At 49.7% G+C, this 12,328-nt stretch overlaps 2 protein-coding genes across 2 annotated transcripts; both read right to left on the reverse strand.

Annotated features, from left to right (window-relative positions):
• Positions 1-620: 620 nt before the first annotated feature.
• LOC120641449 (probable serine/threonine-protein kinase PIX13) lies at positions 621-3,824 on the reverse strand. Its single transcript, XM_039917592.1, has 6 exons — positions 3,493-3,824; positions 2,897-3,318; positions 2,168-2,303; positions 1,737-1,879; positions 1,521-1,644; positions 621-1,420 (listed from the first exon to the last, which is right to left on the reverse strand). Exons 1-6 carry the CDS (start codon positions 3,566-3,568, stop codon positions 987-989), a joined length of 1,335 nt encoding a protein of 444 aa, XP_039773526.1. The 5' UTR covers positions 3,569-3,824; the 3' UTR covers positions 621-986.
• Positions 3,825-5,830: 2,006 nt separating this feature from the next.
• LOC120641450 (protein RKD5-like) lies at positions 5,831-10,366 on the reverse strand. Its single transcript, XM_039917593.1, has 5 exons — positions 9,971-10,366; positions 9,592-9,880; positions 9,258-9,457; positions 6,432-6,649; positions 5,831-6,311 (listed from the first exon to the last, which is right to left on the reverse strand). Exons 1-5 carry the CDS (start codon positions 10,035-10,037, stop codon positions 6,078-6,080), a joined length of 1,008 nt encoding a protein of 335 aa, XP_039773527.1. The 5' UTR covers positions 10,038-10,366; the 3' UTR covers positions 5,831-6,077.
• Between the last annotated feature and the right edge of the window lie 1,962 nt (positions 10,367-12,328).

Genomic DNA, 12,328 nt, shown 5'->3' on the forward strand with positions numbered 1-12,328 from the left:
ACGTATCCTACCAGAGTATTCTCCAAATGATGACGGTGGGAGCATGTGCGCTTGTTACTGCGACGGTGGGAGTTTGAGAGAGCACCGTGTCTGCTAGTGGGTCCGGAGCCTTGTGGGACCCATGTAGCATCCTTTCTTCAGCTCATTGGGCTTTTTTTTTTTGAGCAATTCAGCTCATTGGGCTGAGTACCACCGATTTGTGCACAGAACTATTTGTACTCAGCTATATGTACCCCGTTAGCGTTTTTTTACTAAATCCATCATAATAATCCCTATAAAGCTGGGTTTCACGCTAGCTAGTGTATGCTAAAGTTGCATTTTTTAGAACAATATTTTAACACTAGAGTTGCATTATTTCTAGGACGAAAGGAGTACATTATTATTGCTCGTCTCGAAGTCGGTTGTCTGCAGTTAGGCTAATAAATTTGCTGTAGCTTGGGTTATACTCACTCTGTCATAAAATAAGTGCGCTTCTAAAATTTATGTGAAAAGATCAATGTTAATAAGAAATTACATATATGCCTATAGACATTAATCATTACATTTTGGAGAAGAGAAAGTAGAAAAGAACAACTAAAGTTAGATGGTTTCATTTCTAGATATGCACTTATTTTTAGACAAATTTTGAACTTTAGAACATCACTTATTATAGGACGGAGGGAGTAAGCCGCACGATGAAACGGTTTGTTCCAGAAACTCTACTGCCGCCGCCGCCGGTCGTGTAACGCACACCTCTGAGTCTCCGAGATACCTGCGCCGGCCTCGTTTACAAGAAAATCTAGGAAAACCAGAGAAGATTGAAAGGAAAAAAAACATCCTCCTGATTCCTGAACCTACTGTACTAGCCAACATTTGGGCCATATACGATCAAATTGACATACAAGGCCCATCTGGCCTTCATCCCCAACCCGCTCCCTGCAGAAACAACCAAGATCTGCAGCAAAAGCGACGGCCTAACCGCCTAAGCACTGCGCAAACGCCGTGCGCTACCTCGGAGACTGGTGGTGGCTGCTCCCCGGCCGGCCGGACCCGGACCTGGGGCGCGACGAGCGGTGGTGCCCGTGCGCCGCCGCCTCGTCCCGCTCCCGCCGCCGCTCCTCCCGCGGCCGCGCCCTGATCTGCTCGATCTCCTCGAGCGCCGCCACGACCTCGGCCATGGAGGGCCGGCTCCTGGGGTCCCCCTCGAGGCAGCGCAGCGTGAGCTGGGCCGCCTGCAGCGCGGCCTTGGACGGGTACTGGCCCTCGAGCCGCGGGTCGACCAGGCGGGCCAGCTTCCGCCGGTCGGCCAGGTACGGCTTGGCCCAGTCCACGAGGTTGTGCTGCTGCGCGGGCCGGCCCGTGTCCAGTGCGCGCAGGCCCGTCAGCAGCTCCAGCAGCACCACACCGAAGCCGTACACGTCGCTCTTCACGTACAGGTGCCCTGCAGAAGACATACGCCAGCGAGCACGTGCGTATAAGCTTCGGCTACATATACTGAATACGGAGGCAAGTACGGTCGATGGAGAAGTGAAGAAGCTTACCTGTGGCGACGTACTCCGGGGCAGCGTAGCCGTAGGTGCCCATCACGCGCGTGGTGACGTGGCTGTCGCCGCCGGTGGGGCCGTTCTTGGCGAGGCCGAAATCCGAGAGCTTGGCGTTGTAGTGCTGCATGCCAAGAGGATGGGTTTCAGGTCGGAAGTGCAAGTACAGAGAAGCACGTTTTGCAATTAATTTGGGGGCGTGAGGGTAGCGCGTACCGTGTCGAGGAGGATGTTTGAGGCCTTGAAGTCCCGGTAGATGATTTGCTTCTCCGACGTGTGGAGGAAGGCGAGGCCACGGGCCGCGCCGATGGCAATCCGGAGCCTGAGGTTCCAGGGAATCGGTTCGAAGGATCCACCCTCTGCAAAAGAACACTTTTGTTATTTCATTCTCACTTTTTTAACCTAAACATGGTCTACTTTAGGATATGCACATGCTAAACCCAGCTTCAAAAGATCAACTGATGGCGACGTGCATCTCCGGAACCGAAGAAAATGGAAAAGAGACAAGGAAAAAAAGAGGGAGAAGAAGCTGCCAATTGCCAAAAAGAATCTCCCTTTCCGAAAAGTCAGTCCAGTCTTTGTCAAATAGTTAAGTGTACTTGCAACGAAGCAGACGGAAGGAGAAAAATCCAAGAGGGAGGACTCACTTCTGAAGAGATGATTCTCCAGGCTGCCCTTGGGCATGAACTCGTAGACGAGCAGCAGCTCCCGATCCTCCACGCAGTAGCCCAGCAGCTTCACCAGGTTGGGATGCGACAGCCTCCCGAGAAAGTTCACCTCCGACTGCAAGCCATTCCGCCGGCGCGACAACGTCAGGGGTTAGATCAGCACGAGAGCAGAATTGCAGGGGGGGGGGGGGGGGGGGGGGGGGAAGAAACAGCAGCGTGAACGTGCCGTGCCGTGCCGACCAGCCGGGCGGCGACCACGGCATCAAAACGGGCACCCACGGTCCCACCCCAATCCCCCGTCGGCGCCAGCGCAGGGCAAGCGGGCGCAGCGTTTGGATCGCGTATGAGCATCTGAAAACGATGGCCGCCGGGGCACCGGCCACGTGAACACGCGGGGGGTGTGCCGCGGCCGTGGATGGGAATGGGATTGGAATCTGGTCGCGGCACGCGAGCGAGACGGATGGGCTGGCCGGACCCAATAATTTTTCCTTCCAGCTCGTCGAGCTATCCTGACCCTGACGGACGACTAGTGTACTGCAGAAAGTGAGTTCGGGCCGGTTGCTGAACCGCTCACGACGCTGTCCACCTCGCCGGCCGGCGACCGGCCGGTGAGCTAGTAGCAGCAGAACTACTAGTATAGTATTATTATTATTATTGGAAAGGTGCAGCGGTTAGTTTTTCGATGGGCGCGCGGCGGCGTGTACGCACCTGCCACTCCTGGAGGCCCTGCACGCTCTCGGGGTTGAGCTTCTTGACGGCGACGACCATGCCGATGCCGGAGCGCGTGGGGTTCATGGTCTTCTCGTCGACCCAGCCCTTGTACACGCGCCCGAACCCGCCCTCGCCGAGCACCGTGTCGAGCTTGAAGTTGCGCGTCGCGGCCCGCAGCTCCGCGAAGGTGAACACGCGGAGGTTGGGCGCCTCCAGGATGCGGCCCTCCGGGGACGCCGCCACCGCCGCCAGGCTGCTGCTGCTGCAGCTGCCGCTGCTGCCGCCGCCGCTCCGGGTGGTCGCGGCGCTGCTCATGGACGAGCCCGGGGACCTGCTGCTGGGGTGCCCCGACGAGCTCGTGCTCATGGAAGGGCCCGGCTGCTCTGGTGGCGCCATGGGGACCGCCCGCGCAGGTGCCGCTGGAGAAACGAGGAGAAAATTGCACGTCGATCGTGAGCAAAACTGAATCTGAGGAGTGCTTGGGTTAAACGAAATCGCGTCATGAACCAGTTGGGGAAATCAGCGCGAGATATACCGATGCCTGCTGCTAGCTAGCAAGAAGTAATGCAAGCCAGATCAGGAAGTGGTGGTACCGTGGGGCTGCCCATGGCGGCCGGCGCTCTTATCGAGCTCCAATTCGGCTTCCTCCGAGCCGAGGCAGTTCCCCATGGGAGCAGCAGCGGGGAGCCCGGTCGGTGGACGCCCTTCCTTCCTGCCTCTCTTCTCCCGGATTCCCCCTCCGCTTATCGCTCGCTCTGGATTCTCTGAAAGCTGCCACCACTCCTCCGCGCCTCGCCTTTCCTGTGGCGCCGGCGCCGTGATATAAAAGGGGGGCGGGGCCGCGCCGCGGCCGGCGGCCCGTGCCCGTGCGATCGCCTCGCCGAGGCCCACGCGTTATGGGAGACCTTTCTGATGGGGTTTGGTCTGGTGGCTGCTGCCGTCGTGGGGGGCCGCGAGCTGCATCGAGACGGGCAGTGTCAACACCCAGTTCGGCCTAATAAAGCGCGGGCGCGCTTACTTCCGGCAAGTCAAATGCTCCCGCAACTTGCAATCCTCTCCCTCCAGTCTCCACCCATGTCGCAGCCTCGCAGGCAGCAGAGGCACGGCTCCGGTGAATTTTCGAGGCTAGTTGCAGCATGATCACTCTGGAAGCAATTATTATTGGGCACGTGGTGGACTTGTCAGGTCATCAGGCCAGGCCGCCAGGCCACGGCCACGCAGGCGGAAGAAGAATTTTTAAAACCTGCTGGACAGATGAACACGGCCTGGTTGGGCAGTGCAGGGGTTGTCTCGAGTCGAGTGATGACAGAAACGGGTCTTGTGTGCGGAACGATCTCTCTGCTTCAAACAGACAATTTAAGAATACGCTTCCATCCAATCCAAAACGGAAAAGGAGGGCGGCCTGCTCCGACCCATTTGGTTAGGTAGAAATGAAAATCTTCTGTTCCCACCAGCGATTTCACACGCTGTGAATGAAGAAGGAAAAACCCAGCGCAAGTCCGCAACGGGATCTTCTGTTGCGGCGCAGCATGACGCGGCCCTGAACTCCACGTGCCACCGTTTTCTACCCATGCTCGGCTGCTGCCTGTTGCAGCGAGCCAGCGAGCATATCGCAACTTTTTTACTTTATCCCAGCAACTGGATACGGTATCTTTTCGCTTTGCCCTCGCCCCTCTGGGCCTCGTTTGAACGAAATTTCTCAGAACGGTTCGTCCTCGACCGGTCGATGACCGCTCACAGGGCAGCACAGGTCGAACTTTTCTCGGAAGATTTGTGGCTTTATTCGCAAAAAGTTTTATTTTAAGGTAAAACGCATCAGCGTGGCAGTGCAGATTTTGTTGTTGCAGTCAGCAACAGCAAGTAAGTCAACCCGACTTGCTTGGTAAAAAGGCCCTCAAGATTTGATGGATCGTGCCATCTTCTCGCAGCAGCAGTACTCCTAACATATCATTTCATATGCATTGACCTGGAGGCCCTTTCAAAAGCAGTCCTTAACTGCGGTGGTTTGACTTGCTAATAAGCTAATTTATACTAGTCGTGTTCGGACCTCAGGTAACGAAACGTCCCGTGTTGATAGTTTATTGCGGCGACGGCCGGCCGGACCGTATCACGCGTTGCGGCGACGGCGGCATACAGGGAATCTGCTCTAACTGATGCTGGTATGCTACCAGGACCATAAAGATATTACGATGGCGCGACTTCGACGACGCGGTTTAGTTGATCGTGCAAATAAGGCCTGACACACGTTTCTGTCAGGAGAAAAAAAATGCCCAACAGCTAAACACGTACTCAACCACTCCTGCTGCTCCAATTACGCTAACGGTCATCAGCGAGCCGTCGAGCTTGGCTTGTCTGCTAGTGTAAACAAATTTAGTAGTATGGCATTTACATGATGCTATTGTAGTGTATGGAAAAAAAATCATATATTTGGGTACCCTATTTTTTCCCGGTACATTGAAAGGCCCGGAACATTAGTCAGTACCACATGCTATGCGCCGTCCTGATCGCACCTGGCTTTATGTGTTTTGTGAAATGCTCTCCCTCTCTTCCCCTATAGTCTACCCGCATTAGCGGTGATGATGGGCCTCATTACTGAAAGCGACATCTGACAATCTGACCTTTGGCACGAGTCTTGCTGGTACATATCGTTTGTCCGGCCAAAAGCGTAAATTGACTTTCGCCATTCGGACACATGTCGTGGAACGGCGTTGCGTCGCCGCGTGAATTTGCAAACAAATTTCCTGCAGCGTGGCGTCTGTCAAACGAACTGATGCCCACCGACCGAATTCCGAGGCTCCAGGCCATCAGACACGCGAGATTTTTTTTCTTTCTTAAATGACGCTCATAAAGTTGCAAGAGTTTCACTTATCGATCTGATTAGAAATCCCAGAAAGGCACACGCACCACATATGATTCGCTTGTAGTAAAAAATTATGCTAAAATCACTTGATCTGTATAGCTTTTGCTCACACCGGCATCCAACCATGCTATTTCGTTCGATTCTTCAGGTAGTTCAGTTCGGTCACAGCAGAACGCAACAAAGTTTATGAAGAGCAGCTACAAGCTAGTATAGCCTAATAAACTGGTGGCACGCATAGGTCAGCAGCTATTATCTTTGCGCACCGGGTTGAGGCAGTCATATATTTTTACAACAGCAATCATCAGCTAAAGGGAGATGCTACTCCATGACTACACTCTTACTAGCCCTGTGTCTCCTCTTGAAAACATCTTCCCTGAACTGCTTGGTTTCAGTCATCAGGTCCAAGGCTGGCTTCTGCTGTATGATCTCCTTCTCGCTCTCCAGCATCTTCTTCCGCTTTGTGAGGGCCTTTATCGCAGCAGCCCGCTTCTCCTCCTCAATCTTTTGCAGCTCCTGTTGAGCATCCTCTCCTGGATCGTCGTCAAGCACATACTGCACGAGTGAAAGAATATGAGTTATGCAGGCGTCAACAAGTTAGCATATCACAATGGTGATAGGCATTCCCTGGCAAATTCACAGGTGAAGAGAAATAAAGAGCTCAGTCATATTTACCTCAAGATCGTTAATGAGGGACTCCAGAGACTTGATTTTGCGGTGTGGCCAACGAGGTATCCCATATTTCCGGCATTTTCTCTTCAGTATGCTTACTCCAATTTTGAGAGTCTTTGACGCTTCTCTGATTGGAAGATGGAAGTACTGCGCTATCTCAACCAAAGTAATGCTATCTATATGCTTCCGGTTGGCTCTGGGCTGCTTCTGAACTGGTGGTTCTGCATGCATCATATTGATAATATTAAACTTTACAAAGGTACTATACTTCTTGAGATTATGATTTTGTTCTTATAGTTTTAGATACGAGCAGACAAGAAAGAAGTAATTATGGAAAACAAACAGGTAATATCTATAAGACTGGGCTTTCAATATAAGTTCAGGAAAACCACTTTTTGACCCAAAAAACAGAACAAATAAGCACAAACTTCCATGAACAACCACAGCAAACCATTCCACAGTTCCTTTTTCAACTACTATTATTCAGAATTGATGAAACCCATGAATAGCACATTTTTTCTCTCGAACGCGCAGGAGAGCAGTGCACCAATATATTAAGAAGAAAGGGGGGGGGGAGCCCCCTGGTGTTACAGAGTTAAGAGCCTGTAACCCACCCTAAACAGCATTAAGATAGCTTACAAAAAGAAATGGAAAGAAACTAGACCAAATGACACAAGTCCAGGACCACCTAAGTGGCTGGAGCTGCTAGGGTGAGGAGGTGAGAAGCTCCTCGAACCCCAACAATAGACCACTGATGCATCTCTTATTTGATGGTTGCAACAGCACAGGCCAGGTTAGGAGAGATTCCATCAAACACGCAGCAATTGCGATGGTTCCAACTGGACCAGGCTCCTAGGATGATAATAGAGTTAAACCTTTTTTGTCCTTGACCAGCACAACTCGGTTGCTTGCAGCACCCTGCCCTAGTGAATAGTACATAAAAGTAACAAAAGCAAGTGCCACAACTAACTAATCTCAGGGACAGAAAATTTTTTCAGTTGACTTAATGTAAAGCCTTAGCCATATGTTCTATTACAACAATGCCATCTTAAATTAAATTGGAGACAGTTGTATGATATCCTGCTACATATATAGGTATAGAGTTCTCGTTGCACTCTTTATTTGTTTAAAGTGAAGAGAAGGCTGCAAAACAGATGTATGTCTCCGTCGATTTTGAACCATAAAGGGATGGTCAGACATAATACCATTTTCTAGGAACAGGTGCATTGCCTTCTCAGTTAAGATGGACAAGAGTAATTACAGGTTGTTACCATGAGGAGAAGCAACAAGGAGAAAACCTAAATAAAGAGGAACCATGAAAAACTGAATTTAGTAAAACACTACGTCAAACAACCAACCGAAGTTGCCTATCTATCAAGGAGCCACAGTTAGCTGCAACAAATTGATGTCCTCCTGAATCATCCAGAAAACTCTTTCTCTGTTTTCTTGTTTTTGAGCAAATTGACAGGCACACCACCTTTCAATTAGAAGGAAAATTCTTGTACAAAAGATCCCCTAACCAGGTTAAATTCTTGCTTATAAAAACCCTGACTGTTTTGCTCTTTACATAGATTCCAACTAGTATATGTAGCCAGCTAAATTGCTTTTTTCTGACAGGTGTTGCCACTCACTGCCATACCACCTGGGAGGGCACATTTACAATTAAGGTGACCTTTTTATCGATTCAATGCTTCGTTAATTAACTGTAATGTTCAAGGCCTATCAAATAAAATGAATCAACTAGGAACCCTGACTCCCCTCTACATGTCAGGATTTTCTTCGCATCATTGTCATACAATTAGTGTCCATATCAGGAGGATACATTGGACTGAAAAAAACTGAAACCACTTTCAAACTAACAACAATGCTCAATTCCTCGGAAGGGACAGCTAACTTGCCGAGTCTCCAGTGGCTGTAAGTATCAACCCACCACCTGCCTCTTCCCCCAACTATCAAGTTATACAACATAGGGTGGCTTTTTTAGCAATTACGAATCTAGTCAGGTCAATTAAACAGAAAATCCATTGACTAATCATGCCAATTGTCACAGCTAGTAATCCAAACCATTCTAGATCAATACAGGCAAGATGCTTTATTTTCGTTAATTCTACATGGGAAATTCAAAGTTAGCAAGAAATTTCCCTAAAAAAAGAAAATGCTAGGAACAAAAGTGACCACAAAGGAATGTGTGAATTGATCAGTAGCAATTTAAAAAAATAAACACAGGCACAAACTGCAGTTGCTAGAAGTCATGGACTCAGTGGACTTGGTGCGAGTGCCCAATTTGGCAAGGAGAAATTGCATACACTAAATATGAATTGGAATCTAACAAAACTGTCAGAATGTAATGTATGCCAAATATGGCTCGGAATTTGTCAAAAACGACTTGAAATCTGATGATTGTCATAAACAGACGGCTTGAAATCCACAAAGGCCATAGAATCTGATCTGGGGTGCAGGGTCTGACACAGTAAAGAAAGGGGGCTATCTATTTATCTGTTGATAGATTCCATGAGTAAAATCTGTCACTTTTCTAACCATTGGGTCAAAATTCAAGTAAATGATTGGAACATTTTATATACTTGGAACATTTTATTTCACAGCTCGAAAAAAAAATTTAGACTGGGGCATTGTAAATTCGACAGATTTTTGTATCGCCTATTTCGAACATTCTACTTCACTTGCTGGATCATTTTTATCATGATGCTAGAATATTGCAAATCTGACAGAATTTGCCAAGAAATCTGTCAACAGATGGATAGCGTTTTTCTAGAGAAATTTAGAACTGCTTACAAACAAATTTCCAAATAAAGGAATAGAAACAATCACCTTTATCAGATTGAGGATCCCCATCAGAATCAGACCCCGATGAATCAGCTTCATCAGAAGTTTTCTCCTGCTCACCAGAACGGATTGGTTGCTCTTTTGCATTACGGTGAACCATCTGTGGGACCTTTTCCACCTTCTGAAACCGAAATACCTTTTGCAGGTCTCTGTACAGATTAGGTAGACACTCCAGCTGTGGATTCCTGAAAGGAAAAGATATCGAGGATTTCAGAATCAATTATCAGTTCTTCTTCAAAAACAGAAATGGTGTGGAAACCCCAAAAAATCGAAGCTTTTGGCAATCAGTTTCGAGCTCATGTGATCTGATAATACATACACTAAGGGGGAGAGCACAGGCGGCGGCGGGGAGGACGGCGCGACGGCGGCGACAGAATCGAATGCCACAATGCAACGCCAGGGGCCCACGGTCTGCCCCTCGCGGAACACCGGCCGGCCGTGCCACCCCGCCAGCAGTATCCGCGGCGAGGCGGCGGGGACGGCGACCTCGCGGCACGGCGGGACGGAGAGGGAGAGGACGAACTGCCGCTCCACCCACCTCTCCCATCGCAACCACTTCCCATCTTTCCTCCCGATCACCTTGTACCCGTGCACGCTCCTGAAGGCGCCTGCGCGGAGAGGGAAAGGGGAAAAAACGCGTCAGTCAGTGCGCCGGGAGGGAAACGATCGAAAGAGCGGTGGCGGAGGCGGGCACCGACCGTGTTCGACGGTGCTGGCGAAGACGGAGAGCGCGGTGAGGGTGGAGACGGCGGCGTCCATGTCCATGGGGAGAGGGGCCCGGTGGGGGCAAGGATGGAGACCGGAGAGAGATTGACTGGAGAATTGAGGAATCGCTAATTGCTACTGCTGTCAAAATGGAAGGAAGGGGACGCCGCCGCCTTGCAATTGCATCCGGCGGCTGGCGGCGAGCGAAGAAGGAAGCAGAATTCGATCGCGTCGGGTTCTTTCTGAGGGCCGGCGGGGAGAGAAGGACAAATTGGGAGGTGGGCTTGACGTGGAGCAGTAATGTCACCACACCAGTTGGTATCTGGGGCATTGGGGCATTTGGAGGCTTGCGAAAATGCAAATCCTGCGACACTGCAATGAACTGGTTCATGCCCCTTCGACAAATGTGCAGCACAGCAGGCCTGCAGATTTTGGACTCTTCGGATGTGTATCGATCCTGCAGGTCACGCAGTCACACGCTCACACCGCCGAGGCCGCGAGGCGCCGAGCAGCCGCGACGTGAGCACGTCATAACAAACCCCCAGACTCAGAGGCGTGCAGCACTCACGCGGTCCCGCCGCGCTCTGGAGCCTTTTCCGGGTTATTGGCTGTGTTTAGTTCAAAAAACTCCACCCTAATTCCAAACTTTCCATCACATCGAAACATTAAATATAGCAAATGACGCATGCATGAAGCATTAAATGTAGGTAAATAAAAAAACTAATTGTATAGTTTTGATGTACACGAAGAGACGAATCTTTTGAATCTAGTTAGGTCATGATAGGACAACAATTATCACAAACAAACAAAAAGTACTACATTGTCCGAGGTGACTTTTCGCATCTCCTTCTCCCTCCATCTAAACACAGCCAATATCTCGCCGCGTTCCCATTTGCCACGATGGCACGGCAACAAACTCTGAGCCAGAGGCCAACAAACGCAGTGGTTTTCATGGATGTTTTTAGATAAAAAAAAAGAGATAGGGAGAGGGTCCTCGTAGATCAGAGGCAATAAAGAGTCTTTTTTTATACTTACTTTGTTCTTCTCGAGTCCAGTCTCCCGCGAAAACCTGAAGGCGTACACCTGAACAAGCATGACAATGCGCATGTCATCTGTGTAGTCGGGAAAGAGAACTCGGGAAGACGGTACAAATGAAATGTCACTCACCAGGCACCGGCACTCTCGAAGCCTGGCATGGTGAGAGGCCAAACGGCGTGATGAGCGAGGAGAGGTGGAGAGCCACAGCCAGGAGCGAGGAAAGTAGGAGCCTAGACTGGACGAAGTTAGTTGCATCGGCTTTGTTGTCTTGCTTCACAGCTTCTGCGTGCCTTTGCTGCGGGCGATGAGCAGCAGTAGCAAACTTGCAGCCAGGCAGCCTGGGCAGTCTTGCGGCAGTGACGCAACCCCGCCGAAAGGCCGCAAAAAGGTATATATGGAACGGGACGAGCCCGAGACCCTTTCCCAGCTTCTTCAAGTTTGCTTGATGCCTAGTACAAAATAAATGCAATATCAACATGGAAATCAAGAGCTTGTGTTAAATATGACTAAAATTGTTAAATTTCTCACGTAGCATTGTCAGAGATTTGAAAATCTTTGCAAGCTAACAAGAGAAGAAGATATTGAAGAACGCGGAGCATCATTCTAGGTGTCCTGTTTTAGCTAATACGGTACTGGCAGAGAGCACCAGAAAATGAACAGGACGCTGATACTTGTAGTACTGCATTTGTAATGTGATTCGTACAGCAGGAAATGTAGCTCGTAGTTAGTCACAAAGTTCTTGGGTCGACCGGGTCGAGGAACGGGGTCGAGGGTCGTCACTTTATAAAATTGTGGTACGAATGGGGTATACTTCTATGGAACAATAAATTATTATGTGGAACGCGACTCTGATTCATCCGGGTCGATATCTTCGGGTCGATGCATCTTTAAAAAGACAAAAACTATATACATATACGCTACTAATGAAGAAACTAATCTGCACAAGCATATAAGAAACATACAAAATAGTACATCTAGATCATACTACACGTACTCAGCTTATTATCTAACAAAACCCACATCAATCCGCTATCAATAACCTTCTTATCCCAATTAAATCTGCTAGCAATGGGGTTACGACCCCTCTCAAACCGGGACGCGATCCAACCTGGAATGGGACACTGACCCTCTTTGACCCCGACCCTCGAATCGGAACGGCGTTCCCGGGTCGTGGGATGAGGCATCGACCCCGAATTCTGTGACTATGTCGTACTATAAATCTAGAAAGGCGTTTGTATGGGGTGAGCTTACCGAAGGTAACTTGTTAGATTTCCCTGAAAACTTGAAGCAACATACATTCCTTGATAGCCGTA

This window comes from Panicum virgatum, chromosome 7K, assembly GCF_016808335.1.
Source record: "Panicum virgatum strain AP13 chromosome 7K, P.virgatum_v5, whole genome shotgun sequence".
NCBI classification, from domain to species: domain Eukaryota; kingdom Viridiplantae; phylum Streptophyta; class Magnoliopsida; order Poales; family Poaceae; genus Panicum; species Panicum virgatum.